The 22,722-nt window shown below is 45.3% G+C and overlaps 1 protein-coding gene across 1 annotated transcript in view; it reads right to left on the bottom strand.

Annotated features, from left to right (window-relative positions):
• Positions 1-13,311: 13,311 nt before the first annotated feature.
• LOC140427278 (uncharacterized) overlaps positions 13,312-22,722 on the bottom strand; it is an 85,513-nt gene continuing 76,102 nt past the window's right edge. Inside the window, exons 3-4 of the mRNA XM_072512858.1 lie at positions 21,990-22,236; positions 13,312-13,858 (exon numbers count right to left, since the gene is read on the bottom strand). Of these exons, the coding sequence (XP_072368959.1) occupies positions 13,404-13,858; positions 21,990-22,236 (702 nt within the window). The 3' untranslated portion in view covers positions 13,312-13,403. The remainder of the gene's footprint in view (positions 13,859-21,989; positions 22,237-22,722) is intronic.

The following is a 22,722-nucleotide window of genomic DNA, read 5'->3' as shown; positions in this document are numbered from 1 at the left end:
CACAGAGCGACGCGGTGACCCACTACAATGATGCCCATTTGCGACCAGGGATGTGGTGGACAGGTGCTTCGGGATCCTGAAGATGCACTTCAGGTGCCTGGATGGCTCTGGAGAGGCCCTCCAGTACGAGGCAAGGAGGGTCAGCCGCATCGTTGTGGTCTGCAGCAGCCTCCACAATATGGCCCAGTAGAGGGGCGAAGTGCTGGAGGAGGACGAGGAGCAAGGGCAGGCCTCTCCAGACGAGGAGGATGAGGGGGAAGGGGACAATGAGCGGGACATTGGGGGCTGGCCAGGCACGGGAGGCCGCACAACGATACCGGGAAGGCCAGCGAGAACGGGGCGTTTCATTGGACACACGCTTCACCAACTAGTGGGGCCGGGGAAGGGGGGGGGGGGATTGCTCAGCAGGCGCACAGCACCACAATACCACACCCCCTCACCACCAGACACCCTCGCCTCCCATACCACCGACCACCCTCACCTCCCACACCACTGAACCACCCACATGCACACTCCCCTCTGCTATATATACCTGCGGCACAATGAGCTGGGGGCACTGGGTTGGCAGTGACAGCGGGTATGGTCCATGGGATGGAGGATGATGACAGCCCGCTCTGCGATGAGCTCCATGCTCCATATCGTTAGACAATGTCTGACTCACAGCAGCACCTCCAACCGGGATGACCACTGCATGCGGGCTGGCCAGTCCATCACATGGCCCGGTCGAATAGCTGGGGACAGGCCTCACTCATGCACCACCCCTCACCCACAGTGGCCATCACTGACCACCCCATCCCCATACCCATCAGACACCCATCAGAACTATCTGACAGAGCATAAAAGCGGCGATGAACGGTGTGAATATGTCTTTAATGTGAAGAGGTATATACAGTCTGTGCCCTAGCCCCTATAACTAAACTGTGCCCTGTACCTGTGCCAACTTAGCTGGTGTCTAATCTTCTGGCCTTACGAGCCCCAACACTAAGCCTTGGTGGTTCCCAGAGAGTACAGCAGGAGTGGGGGAGGGGAGGGCGGGGGGGGGGGAGCTGGTCACATGTGTGCGGGGGGTAGGGGGGTTGGTGCCTGGGGGTACAGTGCTGGGTACTCACCCTGGCTGCCATGAGAAGGTCATGCAGCTTCTTTCTGCACTGGTCTGCAGTCCGGGCCACCACCCCGACGGCGCTGACTGTCTTGCCCACCTCTGCCCAGGCGAATGATGGCGCCTGCGGTCCTGCGGTGCGGCCCAGGGTACAACACTAGCCTCCTCTCCTTCACGGCGTCCAGGAGGGTGTCTAGTTCCCTGTCCCTAAATCGCAGCGCTGTTCTCCACGCCGCCATCTTGCCTGCGACGCTGTGTGTGGGGGGAGATATTTAACTCCAGCCGTGGACTCGTGTCAATGACGGAACTGGCGAATCGGCGGCCGGTCCGTCGCGCGTGGCACGCTGTGCCCGCGCAAGCCCATAGTGGCCCTTTGAATAGCTCCACCTGGGGGCCTGATGATGCCGCCGGGAAATTCCACGGTTTTCACAACGGCATCAACACTTAGCCTCGTTTTGGGAGAATCCAGCCGAGGGTGTCCCATCTTTTTATCCCCTGCTAACCCCCCCTAACCAGACCTGTCAAGTTCCACTTGTGCGTAGCAGCCCAGTCATGCATCACCTGAATGCCTAGATACCAAAATCTATCACTAGCCACCATAAATGGCAGGGTTCCCAAGTTCGCACTTCGCCCCTGAGTGTTCACCGGAAGATCCCACTTTGCCAACATTCAGTTTATACCCAGAAAAAGCCCCCTTCTTCCTCCCCAAAACTCAACCAACATAACAACTGCATCACCAACCCACTCCCCCTGCTCCAAAACCCCTTTATACCCCTCTCAGCCAGTCACCGAAGGCCAGAATCGAACTCGGGTCCCTGGCGCTCTGAGGCAGCAGTGCTATTTACTGTGCCACCTGACCGTGCTGCCCCTATCATCAATTCAGGGGTCGAGGGTTTCTTCCATGGATCACCATGTGATTGAACAGGCCAATTCCCAACCCATAGATCTTTGGGCACCTGCAACAGGATTTCCCAGGAGCTATTGAGATCCGGAGTGTAGAGCTTGCTTCCTTTTTCTTTCCTTCTTTGCCACCGCTGTGCCTCATCATGAAGCATGAGACAGCTTGATGGACAAGGATGGAAATAGTTCATTTTGAATGATTATTTATAAGATCCTCCCAGTCTTTAATGGCAATGCAAGGGGAGTTTCATCGAGTCTTTGAAGTGTTTCCTTTGTCCGCCCCTGGAGCACTGGCCATTCAAGAGCTGCGTAAACAGGGCCTGCATGCATAAATGTTAAGGTAAGGGCAGCAGAAACTCATGTCCCTACTTGTTTTGCATGCCATCCCCTATCGAGCACCTGAATCAGCAGAGGGCCGGGAACCCATGATTGCTACAATTAATTTTTAATTTAAAAAAATAATAATTTTGATTGTCACAAGTAGGCTTACATTAACACTGCAATGAACACGGCAGTGAAAAGCCCCGAGTCACCACATTCTGGTGCCTCTTCGGGTACACTGAGGGAGAATTCAGAATGCCCAAATTACCTAACAGCACGTCTTTCGGGTGGAAACCGGAGCACTCGGAGGAAACACACGCAGACACGGGGAGAATGTGCAGACTCCCCACAGACAGTGACCCAAGCCTGGAATCCAACCTCGGACCCGGGAGCTGTGAAGCTACAGTGCTAACCATTTTGCTACCGTGCCGCCCACAAGTGCAGATAGATAATAGCTTTTATGTCGAAAGAATTGCTTCAGAATGGAACAAAAAGGCTGCACAATTTGACTTCACTGCATTAAATTGCAGGAATGTAAGAATGTAAGAACTTAGGGGCAGCAAATTGGTTACTACTGCCTCACAATGCCAAGGACCAGGATTCAATTACGGCTTTGGGTGACTGTCTCAGGGGTATCCTCCGGGCTCTCCGGTTTCCTCCCACAATCCAAAGATGTGCAGTTTAGGTGGATTGGCCATGCTAAATTACCCCTTATGTCCAAAGATGTGCAGGTTAGGTGGGGTTACAGGAATAGGGTGGGGGAGTGGGCCTAGGTAGGGTGCTCTTTCAGAGGGTCGGTGCAGACTCGATGACTCAAAGGCCTCCTTCTGCACTGTAGGGATTCTATGGTTCTACGGTATCAAAGACATGTAAGAAGAGAAGCCAATATAGCCAACCCGCCATTTCCCAGTCAGGTTGATCGATGGCAAAATCGGGAATGGCGATCAGGCGGATAATAGGTCCTGCGCCGAAATCACGGCAGGCGCTGATTTGATACCGGGTCACGTTGCTCCGCACCTCCAAATCGGCATCATCGCAACGCACGACACGTGCAGTCGCAACCGCGTTTGCATATCATTATCGGGCCCACCCGCGATGCTACACCCCCGATGGGCCGAGTTCCCGATGGTGCGGGCCACGTGTGGTCTCAACAATCGTTAGCCTGGCAGGGCAGCTGCGGAGGGAGGGGGCATACGGACAGTGTCCAGCACGCCATACTTTGCCGGCAGCTGTGCCGCTGGTCGGGGGGCTTCTGCCAGGGCTGGGGGAGTAGTGGGGGGTGGTCAGGAGGTGTGCTGTGGGGTCGGGGTGGTCGGGTATGCAGTCCAGCACAACCGGCGCCATCTTCCCGGGTGAGATTGGTGCGAGTGTGGGGGGTGTAAGCATACGCGCAGCTGCAGCTTGTCAGCCCTGAGCGTGTCCGGCACGGACCTGCCGATTCTCCCACCGCTTTCCGCGTGTTCCGCGGGTGTTTCATGTGGTGCTGGTGCGAGCCCTCACCGGTAGCGGAATCAGTGCGGGTGTGGCGCCGATTTTTGTGACGTGGAACTCCATGGATCCTCTGTTGGCTTCAGCACTTAGACACAAGAACGGAGAATCCAGCCCAACATTTTCGTCTTTATGGTAAACTTAATTTTACAGACACCTACAGCAAATCATTTTTCTTCTCTGTCCCATTGAGGTGAGAAGTACTGGTATTGACAATGGAATATTCTCCACTACTGCCCCGTGTCAGCTTGGCTCTGTTGATAATGTTCTTGACTGTGAATGAGAAACTTGCAGAATTAACTGACACTCTACCATCTGAGCAAATTGGCAAGATTGACCCTTTAGTGCAGTAGTGAGGGAAGGTCACACTTCTGAAGGCAAAGTCCCATTCAGATGAGATCAAAAACCCTGATGCTGCCTGTTCAGATGAATATAAATATATTGTGATTCCCTTTGAAGAAAAATGGATTAACTGATCATTCATTGAATTGTGGTATCCTGCTGTCTGTGTTAGCATTTGGCACGTGTCCAAGTAAAAATCTCTACGCAGGGGAAAGCTCCCTCTGCATTGCTTCACAATAGCCTGATTTTATTTTTAAATGGAGGGGCTGTCTGTGCAAAAATACCAGCAGAGGCTTGAATCCAGACAGCCTGCCACCAAACCTGGCCTTTGCCATTTTCACCAGGTGGGGGGGAGAGATGGGGTAGATTCTAAATAACAGATCCTTGACTCCGGGATGCAGCTGTCCATAGAAGTCATAGGTTGCTATACAAGTTCTTTCTTACATCTCAGGATGTTCCAATCACTATTAAGACAATACCATTTATTCATAGACAGACATAAGCAGGGCAGCACCTGTCAATTTGCACACCAACAGCTGCCTCCATTCATCTGTGATCGTGGTGAGGTAGGTGCTTGCAATTTGAGTATGCAGATTAGTCCTCGTAAGTACAGGCCTGAATTTGATTCATTGGGAAAGCAACGGTGCCATTTTGGAGAGGTAAATTACCCCTTTGGATATGATCTCATGACACCTTTGGGAGATGTCAGGTACCCTTTCGTGGAGGTAAGGTACCCTTTTGGAGAGGTCAGATGCCCTTTGGGAATGTTAAAAGTAGACATAAATGTGCATTAAAAAGTACATAAACTCATTGGAGCGATCAAAGCTGTCAAAAAACTGTCTAAGCTGTTAAGGAACTATCAAACTGTCAAAGTGATGTCAGAAATCATTGGAACTATCGAAGCTATCAATGGATTTAACTCCGTTGGGCTTTAAATTTTAAAAAGTGAGGCATTTAAAAAAGTGCTGGCTATTTCACTCTGTTGGCATAAACCTGTGGATTATCATTATAGGTTTTGTGTTACGTGACCAGGTTTACAACCTAACATTATTGTAGTGCGGGGCCTGATAAGTGAGCAGTTTGATTGACAACTCCAAGTGGCTATAGAAAATAAATGTTTGTTTTCATAAGCGAAATGTTGAAATAATTTCAATGTTTTTAAACCAATTTGTGAGATTTTTTTAAATAGCAAAGACAGCAATAGAAAACTATTTTATGTCAGAATAGCTTGTGAAGTTTCCCCCCATAGTGGATACCAGATGAGTTGGCGTGGAGGGTTAAAGATAAGGGACAGTGGCTGTGGGACATGGGTTGGCACTAAGTTACCATGGAGCTATAAAGGATCAGGGATGTGCAGGTGACATAGGGAGCATGAAGGACTGTGGGGGTGAGTAGAGGGGCATGGGGTGACAGGAGATTATGAGGGAACATAGGGTTGGTACGGAGGCATGAGAGTGGCTTACAGGTCCATGGCGGTGGGTGGGGCATAAGATATCAGGAATTGGCATGGATAGAGCATAGGAGGAGTGTGGGGATGTGAGGGGTGAATGTGGAGGGATTTATTTTCAATTTTATCCACAGAGGAAGGCCATTGACCAGCTTGACTCTGCACCTGGCAGCCCCCACATTCGTTCCGGGGCTGGTGGGCCTACTTTCAAATCCAGCCTACTCACGTGGACCCAAAATCTCAACTTCTGGCCTCTTTGTCCCGGGTCGTGTTGTGGAGCCCTGAAACATCACGGGCTGGATTCTTCATCCCACCGCGCCACATTTGTGTTTCACCTGCCAGTGGGATGCTCCGTTACGCCCGCCGGTCAATGGGGTTTCCCATTGTGGGGCAGCCCCACATCGTCGGGGAACCACCAGGCTGCCGGCAAAATGGAGCATCCCGCCAACGGAGAATCCAGCCCCACAACTCTGCACCCCTGACCCGGGAGCAAAAATACAGGCCAATGTGTCTCAAACCTACCTTCATAGACACAATTATTGTATTGCTATTGTCTACGCAAACACTTTTGGTCTCGAGTGTGAAAAATTATTCTGAATTATCAGATTTACAGCCACTGAATCACAGAATTGTTACGGTGCCGAAGAAGGCCATTCAGCCCATCATTTCTGCACCTGAAAATTAAGATTTATTTATCGTACAGCTGGCAGATAAAGAAGACTTTTACGCCATCGCCATGGATTGGATTCCATCTAGGCCACCTGATTGTTCAAGTCAAGGGCTCTCCAGAGGTTTATTTTGGCTGACGTGATTAATTGGATCTGAACTTTTCAATTTCAGCTCACTTGAAAGAAATAATGAGAACAAACAAACTCTCATAGTATCACAAAATTTATTTAAAATATCTTAAAATACTGCATTGGAAAAGCTTTTTGTTTTACAGAGGTTTTGTGTTGACATTCTGTATGGTTGAGATTAAATTACAATATAAAAAAGCTGTCAGAGACATGGCCCCATATTTCACTTCAAATAAATAGGATCTTATATCTGTAAAGGATGAGGTTGATAAAAAATAAATAAATAACTTAACTATAATAAATATTTTGCCTCATAAGTTTCTTTAATGCATAGAGATGCATAGCATCCAACATGGCTGGCTTGCGCTCAAAACATCTGTTAGAACCATGTGCTCATGTGAGCGAATTGGTTGGTGGAATTTTGCCTCAATGTTTTTTTCATAAACTGTTCACTTCAATGGAATTTTTTAAAAACAAAAAATCCTCTTCTGTTGCTTGTGAGCAGATAGCTATTTGAAAGTCTTCGCAATTTAGAGATGATCTCAGTGCTTCAGTGTTGGATTCTATATTTAACCTGTTTCATCTGCACACATCTTGTCCCCATGACCAAAGATCAAAATCAGGCACGGGAAAATATATTGTGGCAGAAATATGCTAAAAGACTGTTTTGCCCAACAGAGTCTTGAACTGCACTAATGTGCAAACACAAGTCTTATATCAGTGTTTAGCATCATGTGATCACCTCCATCAATGGTGCAGGGATGACTATTGAATAGATTTTGTAACTGTCTGATGATGGAGTTTATTGTTGTGGTCGGATAAGGTTCTCACTCAATCATGTACACAATTTGAAGTCCCAATTTGTCCATCAGGGAAAGGTGTCAAGAAGAGATAAGGTGTTTCTCATAGAAAAGCGTGTGTGTGATAGAGAGTTACATTTGAAACTGAGACACCCAATCTCCTTTTGTACACCATCCCACACAGTTACTATTACTGGTAGAGGCATTGAAATGGTTGTCTGGCCACAATGGGCAGGGTGAGGGTGTGTGGAGAGGGAGAGAAATCAAATGGATAAACTAATAGAAATATGGTCATATATTTCCCAAACAGATCAATAAATAAGAATTCCCTTTAGTAAATGTCATGTCTCTGAACAGTGATACAAATCATACTCATGGGATAAACAGATGTGGTGTTAAAATCATAAGGAGTGAAATTCAGCGGTGCAAGAATTACAGTAGCAAACTGGCCCATGTTATACACTTCCTGCCTGATTTCCCTTTCTCGTGACATAACAAAAAGGACATTTGGTTAGGGGTGTATAACAGACAGTCTTTCCACAACCTCCATTTTGTGCAACCAATGTTAAATGCCACACCCAACAGGTGTTGCAAATTAGAAGAAATTTGATTTCCTTCACTACCAACTGAACTAGAATCCAACACTCATTTTGAGATCAAGAGTTTTCCCCATCAATGTCACATCCTGTGTAAACTGAAAGCATTGATCAAGCTGCCTTAATGCGTGGTCAGATTACAGAGTTCCATGCCAGTCTTTGGACCTTTGTAATTTTCCTTTAATCCATTCAGGCTGCAATATGTTTTAATTTGTAAATGAATAACAATTCCACTGTCTCTGTTACAGCTGCATTGACTTCTTTAAAAAGCAGAAATGCTCAAGGCCAAGAATTACTGAAGGGACTTTGTTGTTGAAGCTTTTCAGAGAAACTTGCTTTGCAACATTTATTTTCTCAACTGATATCGTTAAGATAATACGGAGCCACGGAGGACTATAAAGTTTTCCCGCAGACCGAACATGACATTTGGATCTAATTCTGGGATAACCCTCCCAGAAAGGTTTTTTTTCTGAAGAGGAGGACAGTTATATTGTGCTTTCATCAAATAAACAAATACCAGTATAGTACCGGGAGAAAGTAAGATTGTCTGCCTTTGTTTTGATCTTCCTCATTTTATATTTGTAGTTTTACGAGCATATATTTAGAGGGATCCATTACTTAAAGGAGGGAAGAAAAATCACTAGTATAGCTCAAAGAATTTGATATTCTCTGTCGGGAGCATCATGTAATCTTTATCGGATTGACGATTACGGAACCTTACACATATGTCTGCACTGTATTCTACTTCATTACATGTGACACACAGATGTTTCCATTGGACATTAGACATGATATAAATGCAAGAATTTATTTTCCCATTCTCAGGCTGCATAAAAGTTTCATCTAAAAACAGTTTCCATTTTTCTTAGATGAGGTAACCTGCAACTAAGGTGAGACTTACATAGAAAGCAATTTGAAAATTAATGATGTACGCTAGCAAGGTATTTATAGGGACCATTTATTTTGTTCAACATATCAAGGGTTCTATACTCGAAGGTAATCATCCCACCATTAGTAGTCATGTCCTGATAGGCTTCTGCCAATTATTTGTCCGTACTTCAGCTCAACCTTTGAGATTTATTTCCCACGTCAGCCATGCTGTAAAGGATGAATGTTTAAAGAATGGGATATTGGAGCAGTTGGGTGATAACCACTGGAAACAAGGCTCAGACTAATTCACCGTGAGCATCACATGATTGAATAAAGAAGGATATTGTACTGTATTCCAAGCCTAGAGGTGAAAAGGCTAAATGTAATAAGGTAAAGTCGCCATAGTCCCAGATGACCATAGGCTGCTTTTCCCTAATAGCCACTTGGTGGTCTGCCTTGTGCATGTTGAAGGGTGGATTTCCTGGCCCTTCCCAACTGCAGGATCTTCTGGTCCCGTCAAAGGTGACCTTCCGCGACGGGTTCCCTGGTGGCGGGATGGGCGAGCCATACAAAACGCTGTAGACATCAATGGGACTGGAAGAATCCCGCCACTGGAAAATACACTGGGGGGTTGGCCAGTAACTCCCGCCCTTCTGCTGCCAATTAAAAATGTTGCACCATTGTCAGCTGCAGAGGCTCTAAGCTTCAGCTGATAAACCAGCTCTTACTAAACGCATTTAAGATTTTGTTACAAATAGAAAAAAAAGAGGAAACCTTCCCAGTGTCTCTCATCCCCTTATAAGAGATAATGTGTAATCAACTCAATTTGGATTCTTGAAATGGATTATTCAAAAGATTGACGATTGCAATTTTCTGCACTAGATGTGAAGTGAGTATGTTTATTTTTGGATCTGGATTGCACATGGCTATTCCAAAGATTTATTTTCAGTGAGTGAAAATGAATCCAATAAGGAGAAAGCTTCACAAGTTAACAGAATGAATTAAGAATCAAAGGTTTTTTCCTATTGACCAGCAATAGTGATTTCTGGTGTGGAGAAAAAGGCACTGAAGACTGGTAAGTGGATGAATATAAGAGAGTACTATCTGACTCTCACATGATTTCAGCAAGTATGAAACTCTTGGATTGAAGCCATCCTGGCAATATTTTCCTCAATGAGCAGCAAGTCTATCCGAAAGAAGGTAAAAGGACAAATTAATTTTTAAAAATGAATGATTTTCGTGTTTGTTCCCAATGTTGATATTAGCACATTAAGTACAGGTTTGATGCTCTTTAGAACTCCTAATGGGCTGCTGACAGTTGTTTGTCCCTATTTCAGCTCAACTATAGAGAAAAAGATTTTCCCACATCAACCATTCTGCAAAAGTAAGACCAGTTAAAGAATTAGATGTTAGAGCAGTTGGGTGATCTGTGTAATATCCACTGGGAACTACACTCAGACTAGTTCATTTCATCGTAAGGAGGAGATTGTACTGTGTTCCAGGCCTATGGGTGAAAGAACTAAATGTAATAGCCACCTTGTAGTCTGCCCGGTGCATGCGCAAGAAATGCTACCAATTAAAAATAGGTTGCTATTGTTAAACTGGGACTTTGCTCTTTTTGAAAAGCAACTTCCTTGGATGTGAGCCAATCAAACCTGCAGCCTTTGAGTTAAGAACTTTGATCATAAAGTAAAGCTTCAGTAAACTAACAGTACTGTCTCTCCAAAGTGGTCATCTAAAAAAAAAACATCAGTATTAACACAATGAGAAAAATAATCTTCCTAAGCCCATTTGTTAAAATGATACATTCTCAAGAAGCTTTACTGTAAGATTGGTCATCCACTGGGCAGCATGGTAGCGCAGTGGTTAGCACTGCTGCCTCGCTGAGGACCCGCATTTGATCCCGGCCCCTGGTCACTGTCCGTGTGGTGTCTGCACATTCGCCCCGTGTCTGCGTGGGGGTCTCACCCCCACAACCCAAAGGTGTGCAGGGTAGGTGGATTGGCCATGCTAAATTGCCCTTTAATTGGAAAAATTAAAAATTAAAAATATAAAAGAATGGTAATCCACAACCCCAGCATATAGTATGATAGCTACTTGAATTTCATCGTACTGTCATGGTTTGTAACAGCGAGGTTAGAACAATCACATCAACTGGTGGTTTCAAGGGTCACATTGCAAAATTCCAGCAGGTTACAATGTAACTTTAAATAGAATTGGAGCGAGATTGTGTGACTGCAGCATAGGTCAAGGGGAGATGTGTAATCCAAGGTCAAAAGAACAGAGAACAAGAAGATAGGGAGTAATAGGGTAGACTGAACCAATAAATAAAGTGAGGCATAATTATGAAACTCCTTGGACTTAGTTTAAGCTCAATGTCAATTGATTGTGAGTATGTTTACAGTTCCTTCAACTGCCCGTCCCGCCCAAATATGCTGAATGTTCAGCACGTCCTAAATATAAGACAAAGGAAGGCTCTGAGGCCAAAATGCCCCTAGATATTGTGGTAAGCGGACATCAGCTAAACTGTAGATGTTCAAAATAGGCCACTGGTGGTCACTTTGGAGAAAACCAGAAAAAAAGTGGTGTGGTGAGAACTGTGGTGAGGTCTACCAAACAATTAAGGGTGAGCAGTGTACGGTATAGCAGAATAGTGTCTTGGCTTGTTATATCACAGCTTTCTGGTTGTCCATAAACATACAGGCTCTGTTCATGCATGGATACCAACCACTCATATGGTGAATGAAACAAGAATTATACTAGGTTAGAAGCTCTACTGCCAACTAAATGTACCTTAGCCATTAATAAAATTGGTTTAAACCCCCTAGGTATAGAAATCATTTCACTTTTCATACAAGCTAACATTCTCCAATCTTACTTGAAAGCAAATTTGACAAACTGTCAGAAGGAATCTGGCAAAATTATTATTGTTTGAAAAATTACAAGTACGTTGTTACCTGCAATTGTGATGAGAGAGGCGGGCAGATGGCAGATTTAAGTCTTTCAGTAATCCACTACACAGTACCAGAAAACTAGTCATTGTAATAATATTTTATAACAATACTTTCTTAAGTATTTTACCAGATGTTTTAATTTGATGCAGAGACTAGCTCTACTTTCCTCCCTTCCAAATAAAAATCTTTGAAGTTTCCATCTACTCACACAACAATGTAACTCGGAGGGAAATGATCCTGATCTCAAGGAATGCTTGTTTTCAGTTATCTGATATTGCCATGTAAGATGATTGCCATTGTTATCTTTGACAAGATACATCATCATTGCAATGAATGGCAGCTATACAGTTAATATAATGTCGGACAAATATTAGAATAAATCAATGAATGAACTGCATTAAGATGCATCTCTCCAGACAACGCATGACATGCAATGTTACAGAGTTCAGTGCCATATGCAGTTTTCCTAATGATCCCTGTATAAACGTGAGCCTGAACGGACCATTCTCTATTCCTTGGATCTTGGATCAAGAAAAATCCTAGTTTTGCATCTGCACAGTGAGGTCTTTGGATACTTTTGGAGAATTAGCCAGGCTTCCTACCTCTTAAATAAGTGGGAGAGGAGCAAAGAAACTAAATAACCAGGGAGCTTTGGTAAATGTTGCATGGTGTATAAACACATGTGCATACATGCATAAACTTTCACTCTTGTTAAAAGGAATATTACTGGGTACAGATGAGTACACAAGGAATAGATTCAAACTACAAGGTAAAGATTGAGGATTGGGAGGAGGGAACCACTGTTCTGAAACATTCTCTGTTCCTCTGGGATAATGCCATACATTCCTTACTGTGAACTCCTCATTTTTTGCTTTACGATCTCACGTGTTTTGCCTCAGTACGAATTTTGAGAGCCCTGCAGAATCTTCCTTTTGAGAGTTCATCACAGTTTCATAGAGGTAATCATGCTTTCTCCATTTTCAAAACCCAATGCATCCCATTATAATAAATATTGAGTATTTATTTAGCCAAAGTCATTAGTCTTTGCAAATAAAATTGAATGCCACATCTTCGATTCCATTTCTCGGGATTACTTGTTGAAGAAGCGAATGTTTTTGACTATAAGATTTTTGTTATAAAAATATGCTTTCCTTGAGGATAATTCCGCATCATTTCTTTTACAGAATGCTTTACAACCTCCACGTATCTTTAGTGTAACTTTGCATATTCCTTTTGGAAAGCTGTACAGTGATATGTTTATTTTTGAAAAGTTCCATGTCGTCTTCCAACAAAAATGCTTAGCAGAAAGTTGTTGTTTTTTGTTCATAATAAGTCCACACAATATAAAACTTATTGTATTCCACTGAACAGAACAAAGTCAGGTCCGTTTCTCTCTTTCCAACATGGTGAACTCTTGGCAGTATTTTAACCTGAGGGATGTCATGTACTCCTGAACTGTTAAAAGCCTGAAGTCACTGTTTATCTTTCGACCAAAAAACAGGTTCAATAGCAGATTCCTTTTGGTTGATTTGCAACTTTCAACAAAGGAGCAGCACAGACCAGAACTAAGTCTGGTTCATGATCCAACTGATTCAAATCAGTTACCCCTCTGACTCACACAAATTGAAGTACAGGCCCCCCCCCCCCCCCCCCCCCCCCCATATCCTCCTAGTGCTCAAATGTTAAGCACCAGCTTGTGATCTCCAAAAGAGAGTGTTGTACAGCCTTGGTACCTTGCCTGGTACATTGTTCCTCAAAGTAATTGAATAGTTCCTTGTGACGTAGTCCATCATCCCACACACATGCATTCAGCTGCAGAGAGCCTTTTGACTCTCTGCCACTGGTTTTGCACATCCAGAAAGGTTACATCTTCATATTTGCTTGGTCTGCAGCATGGGTGGCTGATCACCTTCGCGTTACTACCAGAAAGGATCCCATTTTTTTTTAGCAGTTTAGACAATGTTAGGTCGTAGTTTGACCGGGAGCGTGGACAGTTTCCACTGCAGTATTTGAAAAGTACGATCTCATCTGATTTATACCCAAGCCCCAGGTCTCCAACTTTGACCTTCAAGCTGTTGATATGACATCCTTGATTACCCCTTCTGGCTTTCCTGCCTCTCTGCCTATTTCTGCGTGAGCCATTTGATGGTTTTCCGCCTTGATGTGAACTTCCTGGGGATCGCTCATAGCGGCTTCGCAGATCCTCCGCAAGCTCTTCAGGACGAACTGAAGTTACATTCTCATCTGTGGAAGGTGGAATATTAAATTAGTACAGAACTTTGGCTTCTCTTCATTTGCAGCATGGGTATTCCTTACATAGCTAAGTTTGATCAGATGATTCAGCTGCTTTGTAACAATAATTAACACAGAATTGTACAAAAGTTAAATATTGCAGATGCTGGAACATAGAACATAGAACAGTACAGCACAGAACAGGCCCTTCGGCCCTCGATGTTGTGCAGAGCCTTGTTCGAAACCAAGATCAAGCTATCCCACTCCCTGTCATTCTGGTGTGCTCCATGTGCCTATCCAATAACCGCTTGAAAGTTCCTAACGTGTCCAACTCCACGATCACAGCAGGCAGTCCATTCCACAGCCTAACCACTCACTGAGTAAAGAACCTACCTCGGACATCCCTCCGATATCTCCCACCCTGAATCTTATAGTTATGCCCCCTTGTAACAGCTACATCCACCCGATGAAATAGTCTCTGAACGTCCACTCTATCTATCCCCCTCATCATCTTATAAACCTCTGTTAAGTCACCTCTCACCCTCCTCCGCTCCAAAGAGAAAAGCCCTAGCTCCCTCAACCTTTCCTCATAAGACCTATCCTGCAAACCAGGCAGCATCCTGGTAAATCTCCTTTGCACCCTTTCCAATGCTTCCACATCCTTCCTATAATGAGGTGACCAGAACTCTACACAATACTCCAAATGTGGTCTCACCAGGGTCACGTACATAAAAAATAAAAATAGAAAATGTCGGAAATACTCAGGAGGGCTGGTATATTTGTGGAGAGAGAAACAGGGAGAAGGGTCCAAATTTGCAGCAGATTTGGAAGGTCTCCAGAGCAATTTAAAAATGGTGGGCAGGACCAGATCCTGGGACTCTCGGCCCCCTTCCCAGCATCCCCAATTTTCACTGGCATGGGATAAGGGTGCGAATAGCAAGGCCACACTCTGCACTCCTGACCCAACCAGCTCCTAGCAGTTGTAGACATTTCCTAGCCTCCTGCAATGTTGATGGAGTCGGGCCAGCTTCTCCATGACTCAAAGTTCACCGATCTCAGACTCGTTGAGAACCATAATCTGGATTCAGGAACCTTTTGAAAGGTAACTTCAAAAAACTTCCATACTAACTCATGGCCACCACCTACCCCTTGGCTCCTTATAACCCCCATGCCAACCCGTGGATTTTCAATGCCCATTCACCCAGTATACGCTATGTACAGGACCAAAGAATCCTATGGTAAGAATGGACTGAATTCTCAACCTCCCGTCTCCAGCAGCTAGAATTTCGATTGGTGGAGAATAGCGGGTAATGCAAAAGTTGCTCGGCACCAAGTACAATGCCATGCTCCAGCCCCCCACTGGCGGCGGTAGTGAAGTTCGTGCTCCGCGCCTTCGGGTCCATGGAAAACTGTGATTTGCACGGATTTAAGCCACCTCCCCCTCAGGCGCTGCTCAAGAGGGTGGGCTTGAGTCTGCAGCCCAACCTAAGGAAGAGGGTATCCCTCCTCTCCTCATTGGCATCGAGCATTGGGTCCACTCCAGACTATATTGTAGGATATCATGTCTGAATAACTTGAAGGCAGAGGTAAGATTGTGAACAGTCAGCAATGTTTTAAAATCGCCTGACCAATCGAGGCTGACCATATTAGGGTTAGGGCTAGATGCACAGGCCCTGGCTCTCCCATGCTGCTGCTCCAGCTCATCTCATGGCAGATTCCCTCATTCCCACTTTTACTGCTCCTCCAGAGATGAAGCTGCGATTGAAGGAGCAGCAAAGGCAAGAGATAGGGAATACATCACCGACAGAGCTGGATCAATTATCCAAGACGATCAATTGGAACTTTCAACACGCTCCGGGACTGGCTTGAGCCCTGGGAGAAAAAACAAACAAAAGAACAGAGGCGGCTGGAAAACCAGAAACAAGACCAGGAGGAGTCATGGAGGAGCAGACAGTATCGAGAACAAGGGCAGCAACCAGTGGAGAGGAGGGCCGTCACATTTCAATACCAATTGATGGTGCTGGTGGGTGGGGAATCGCATTTAGGTGATGATAATAAAGCAGGCAATAGTAGTCCATGGGCAGTGACCCTTTCCTTTTTTTTAGTGAAGCATGATGTACATGCTTCACTAAAATGGCGGCATGGTGGCACAGTGGTTGGCATTGCTTCCTCACAGCGCCAGGGGCCCAGGTTCAATTCCAACCTTGGGTGGCTGTGCGGAGTTTGCGCATTTTCCCCGTGTCTGCGTGGATTTGCTCTGGGTGCTCCAGTTTCCTTCCACAGTCCAAAGATGTACAAGTTAGGTGGATTGGCCATGTTAAATTGCCCCCTAGTGTCCAAAGGTTAGGTGGGTTATGAGTAAAGGGCGGGAAGTGGGTCTAGGTAGGATGCACTTTCAAAGGATTGGTGTGGACTCGATGGGCCGAATGGTCTCCTTCTGCACTGTAGGCATACTGATCACGGTCACGGTCATGTTCTGTGGTTAGTGCGGATTTGTTACTGTCATTAACTGCCTGACAATCTGAAATGCTGAGATCACTTTTCTGATTTTATAAGATTCTATTGGTCCACAATTCTGATGGTAACAGAAGGTAAACAAAAAGGAAAACTAGGGGGCATAGCCTCAAAATAAGGGGAAGTAGATTTAGGACTGAGCTTAGGAGGAACTTCTTCATGGAATCTATGGAATTCCCTGCCCAGTGAAGCAGTTGAGGCTCCTTCATTAAATGTTTTCAAGATAAAGATAGATAGTTTTTTGAAGAATAAAGGGATTAAGGGGTGTTCGGGCTGGAAAGTGGAGCTGAGTCCACAAAAGATCAGCCATGATTCTCATTGAATGGCAGAGCAGACTCAAAGGTCCAAATGGCCTACTCCTGCTCCTAGTCCTTATGTTCTAAAACATGAATTTAAAAATGACATGGAAGTTGAGGAACAAGAAGAGATGTAATGATGGATGCTGAAAAAATGATTGACAGACAAAAGCTCAAGTTTCTTTTTATCTTGGAAAAAATTGTGCCATTATTGTGAACAACTTGAATTTTCATGAGGAGTAAAAGGTTTAATAATAGTCTCACTGGATAAGTATTTGATACTTTTGGTATTAATGAAAACTTTAATTTCAAACAAAACTGCAGTTACCCACCTCACATTATTTTCTCTGTACTGGTTTTGAACAACTGTTTCACAATCTATGTGTTGTCAAATAAAGGTGTTATTTTGCAAAATAAGTTTTTAAATCTAGCATCATGGTTAACATACGATTTGACCTGAGTAATCCTTGGCTCAATGTTGGATGAGCTGCTATTTTCATTTGGTATTTGTGCTTTCTAGTCTACAGAATCCCACAGAGCAGAAGAGGCCCTTCGGCCCATTGAGTCTACACTGACACGTGAAAAACAGCTGGCCTACTTACCTAATCACATTCACTAGCACTTGGCCCATAGCCTTGAGTGTTATGATGTGCAAAGTCCTCATCCAGGCATTTTTAAAGGATATGAGGCAACCCGCCTCGAACCACCCTCCCAGGCAGTGCATTCCACACCCATCACCACCCCCTGGGTAAAAAAGTTTTTCCTCTCACCCCCCCCCCCTCTAAACCTCCTGTCCCTCACCGTAAACTTGTGTTCCTCGTGACTGACCCTTCAATTCAGGGGAACAGCTACACCCAATCCACCCTCATAATTTTGTTCACCTCAATCAGGTCGCCCCTCAGTCTTCTCTGCTCCAACGGAAACAGCCCAAGCCTATCCAACCTCTCAAGTGTTTCATCCCAGGCAACATCCTGGTGAATCACCTCTGCACCCCCTCCAGTGCAATCACATCCTTCCTATAATGTGACCAGAACTGCACACAGTACTCCAACTGTGGCCTCACCCAAGTTCTATACAACTCCAACATGATCTCCCTGCTTTTGTAATCTATATCTCGATTGATGAAGGCAAGTATCCCCTGTGCCTTTTTCAGCACCCAATTAACCTGCCCTTCCGCCTTCAGAGATCTCTGGACAGACCCACTAACGCCCCTTTGTTTCTTCAAGCTTCCTAGTGTCACACTAACATGAAGGAAACCTTGAAAAAAATTCAACATATATGTAATAATAATAATAATCTCTATTGTCACAAGTAGCCTTACATTAACACTGCAATGATGTCACTGTGAAAATCCCCTCGCGGTCACATAAATGAATGAAATGAAAATCGCTTACTGTCACAAGTAGGCTTCAAATGAAGTTACTGTGAAAAGCCCCGAGTCGCCACATTCTGGCGCCTGTTTGGGGAGGCTGGTATGGGAATTGAACCGTGCTGCTGGCCTACCTTGGTCTGCTTTCAAAGCCAGCGATTTAGCCCTGTGCTAAACAGCCCCGGTGCCTGTTTGGGTACACAGAGGGAGAATTTAGACTATCCAATTCACCTAACAGCATGTCTTTCGGGACTTGTGGGAGGAAACTGTCATAATATACTCACAGGTATATGATGGTGCACAGACAGGCAGTAATTGACACACAGGATGACCAGTGAACACACAGAACACAGCAGCCAATCACCAGACAGGACACGACTACTATAAAGCCAGAGGACACTAGTTTTCCCACTCTCTTGGGATCCAGCCTCAGACAGTCAGAGCCCATGAGCTGCAACTAGAACATGCACCATGTGGTAGTAAGATAGTCTGGTCAGGTTAGCCTCAGGTCTCCAGTCAAGTCAGCATAGTGTCAACCCACAGTTAAAGTATGTATGATAGTTAAGAGTTCAATAAAATCGAGTTGCATTTCTTCAAGTGTTGGAAGCCTGTCTCTCTCACTGCTGCAGTAAACGCAGTCCTTGCAGACCCGGCATACCCAACACATCAGAAACCGGAGCACCCGGTGAAAACCCACGCAGACGCGGGGAGAACGTGCAGACTCCGCAAAGACAGTGACCCAAGCCAGTAATGTTACAGCGGGCAGAATTTTCCCATATTTTTTCAGAGTGCCAGACTCTGATTGCACACCAGCTTGTAGATCTTGTAAAGATCGTCTGTTGAAACCCTGTTTATTTCCTTTATTAGCTTTTGTTTTGGCTTTTATAATTTTTGTACCTGCACAATTAATAGGACCAATGCCTTTAAGATGGACGTCACCTTTAATTTTTTTTAAAAAGGAGTCCAGCAGGATGTGCTGACATTGGTGATGACTCATCTTGATGCACTCGGCTGTCAGCCAATTAACTATTAATTTGTCGGACTGTATGCTGATTGGTGGCGGCCGTTCTGGAATGTTCATGCCTCTGTGAGACTGTTTCCAGGTTTTAGTTTTGTTTTGGACTCAGAGCTGAAGGAGGCTCTTTTGAATTTCTCTCTTGCTGAGAGGGCAAATCTCTCTCAGGCACAAAGAAAAAAAGAGCTGGTGGGGTTTATGCCATCAGTCTGACAGGGTGAGGCCTGATAGAGCCAGCAAGGCCGTCTCCACAGAGATCGGGGTTCCATCATTAAAGGGCCCTCAGGGAAAAGCAGATTGTGGAGGACGTTGGACGGTTCCCTGAGCAGACTGTCAGAGTCATCTGGCAGAACGTCTCACCAGAACTTACAAACAAGCACCAAGTCCTGGCTTGGCTGGTGGTGAGAAGGGCCCTCCCCATCAGAGTCTTCATGTACACCCAAAGGCTCAGCGCCGTTGCACGCTGCCCTCGGTGTGGCTGTGGGGGAAATAAGACGGTCAGCCAACTCCTTGTGGAATGTGCCTTTGCAAAGAAGGTCTGGAGAGAGATGCAGTGGTATTTGTCAAGGTTCATCCCGAGCAGCTCTGTGACACAGGACTCTGTGCTCTATGGACTGTTTCCAGGGACACACACCGAGACAAACATCAACTGCTGCTGGAAGGTCATCAACTCGGTGAAAGACGCTCTTTGGTCTGCCCGAAACTTGCTGATCTTCCAGTGCAAAGAGCTGTCCTCGACCGAGTGTTGCAGACTGGCACATTCCAAGGTCCAGGACTACGTGCTGAGGGACGCACTCAAGCTCGGGGTAGCTCCCGCCAAGGCGCAATGGGGAAAGACCACTATGTAAGATCTTACCAGCAAATGTACACCGAGGGGCGGGTAACAGTGTAAACCCCCCTCGGTCTGGGTCATTAACACTCCAATGTATAAAAGAAACATGACAATGTAAATGTTTAAGAAGGAATTGTAACGTAAAGAGCGATATGTGTGTAAGGTTATCAAAATTGAATGGAAGAAAGTCAAGGGAATGTGTAACTCTGATGGAAATGTACAGTCAAGACAATTCGAAATGTTCTGTAATGTTTATGATAGCTTTTATAAATAAAGTATATTTTTGGGGGAAAAAAGGGCCCCTGATCAGCACAGAAAGTAAATGTCTCCCAGCACACACTCCCAACCCCCACAGTTACAGCTGACTCCCTTCACAAGCATCAGGAACTCCCACCATAACCCAAGCATGGTGGCTCACCCTCCCTCTGCAAACGCCAACATCGGGACACCTCCCCCACCCCCACCCCCAATGCTGACATCGGGCCCCACCCCCTCCCTTCTCAAGCATCGGGGCTCTCCCCACTACTGCAATCTCAGGAGCAATCCCCCCCTCTCCACCACAACTGCAATCTTGGGGACACTCTTCCCCCCTCACAGGCATCAGCCCTTCCCAACACACGTAAGGGGAGCCCATTCCATGGGGCTGCCCCCTGGACACACCCTGGCAATGCCCTGGCATAGGTTGACACTACCAACTGTGCCATGGGGCAGTGTCAGGGCACTGCCCAGGAAAGTCCATTTCCCACCGGGGGCGAAACGTACCCTGACACCCCTGGTGGGATCACCTCAGCTGTAAATGTATTTAAATGAGGTACCCATTCTTTCTGGGCAGGAACTTTGTTACGTCATCGGCGAGGGAAGGGAAAAATGGGAGACATGATCTCGCTGGAGAGAATTGAGTTTCCCGATTCTCATGAGATTTTGCACCTGCATTCTCGTTGACGGCGAAAGTGAATACCAAATCATCACCTACGTCACCCTGCAAAGAAGTTGGTGACTAAAAAGGTGCCCCTGAAAATCAAAAGATAGCCCTTAAAACTATCTTTAAGAGCCCTAAAATATATCTTTTGACCTCTGTATAGGAGTACTTGATACGCCACCTTGCTGAGTAAATGTTCGCCCTCATGATTCTTCAGATGGTTGGTTCTCAATTCAAGACAATCTATCTGGCAGAGGAAAAGGCTATGACCAGTGAAGGGAAAGCATCTTCTACATATAAAGGAAAGTTAGCCAGAAGTCAAATCAATTTTTGTGCATCGTCCAGCAGGTAATTACAGAGATGTGCCGATGATAGTTTGAGTTCAAGTTGATTGTCTTTTCTTCGAGGAAATGGTATAGAATTTACAGTGCAGGAGGAGGCCATTCGGCCCAGCGAGTCTACACTGGCCCTTGGAAAGAGCACCTTACCCCATCCTATCCCCATAACCCAATAAGGCCACCTAACCTTTTTGAACACTAAGGGCAACTTAGCATGGCCAATCCCCCTAATCTGCACGTCTTTGGACTGTGGGAGGAAACCGGAGCACCCAGAGGAAACCCATGCAGACACGGGGAGAATGTGCAGACTCCGCACAGGCAGTGATCCAAGCCGGAATCGAACCTGGGACCCTGGAGCTGTGAAGCAATAGTACTAACCATTGTGCTACCATGCTGCCTGTAATGAAAGAGGTTCAAAAATCATCATACAATCATAGAATGGTTACAGAAGGTCATTCAGCACGTTATGTCCATTCTAGCTCTCTATAAGAGCTATTCAACCCCTCTACCTTTTCCCCATTATAGTTTAAAGGGTTAACAGGAGGGTATGATGTACTACTGACATTAGTCGGTGTTCGATTCTTGAGAGAGAAGTTGGAATAACACATCTATGAGCAATATGCCTCCTCTGTAAACTGTTTAGCTGTAGTATTAATAACAAGTGTTAAGCAGATACCAGAGTCTATCTGTAATCAAATACCATGCCCAGAGTCCATGATAAACCATCACAGCCCTTAGCCTTGAAAATGCTTTCCCTTCAGAGAAAATTAAATAAATTAAAGTTGTTTTTTCAAGCTAAACCTACTTCCATTTGATCAAATATTCATTCATTATTGTTTTATGATATATTCTATACTTACAATAGGCAGCACCCCAGACAGATTGTGTTGGCAGTTCCCTGTTCTCATCGGTCTTATGCTCCAGGGGTTCTTGACTCTCCAAAAGTCCTTGGCCCTCCATTGAAATTCTCTTGAAGGGAACTTTCTTCTCCTGTGCTAGCGTCTCTCTGGATTGTGGGTTATTTACTGGAAACCAGGTCTCCTCTTGGGATGAAGCAATTGTACTGACAATCAGGGCCAGAAAGATGGCCAGGGTCCAGTAAGTAGCCTTCAAGACAAGAGCCATAACAAATAACATTTCAAAGACAAAATCAGATAGAAACATTTCTCCTTTGCTCTCATATGACAGTTTTCAGGACTTTGACACAGTGAGGTTTATTTCTAAAGGCCAAATTCAAGAAGGTTTGGAAACGCATCAAAGAAACTCAGCCGACCTCCCCTTCAAAGCAAACCATCAGCAACAAACAAAATCCTTTGGAATTTTACAGTAGGTTTGGGCTGTATTATCGTACTGACATATTCGCTGCATTAAGCACTTTCATCAGAGGAGATTCACAATCTGTCTGAAAGTGCCAGGTAACCAATTTCTTACTGCACAGTAGTTAGGCACAAGGCCGGTTCATGCGTGAAAGTGCCCAAGGCTGATAGTTTAAAGTCTACAGCAGCTACTCGAAATGCAATAGATTGTGAATCACTCATCTCCAGGGGAGGGGGAAGGTGGACAGTACAAGAGATTTGAAACATTCAGGATTGT

Source organism: Scyliorhinus torazame, chromosome 7, assembly GCF_047496885.1.
Source record: "Scyliorhinus torazame isolate Kashiwa2021f chromosome 7, sScyTor2.1, whole genome shotgun sequence".
NCBI classification, from domain to species: domain Eukaryota; kingdom Metazoa; phylum Chordata; class Chondrichthyes; order Carcharhiniformes; family Scyliorhinidae; genus Scyliorhinus; species Scyliorhinus torazame.
Note: the sequence above shows the minus strand (reverse complement) of the source record. Positions and strands in the feature narration are given on the sequence as shown.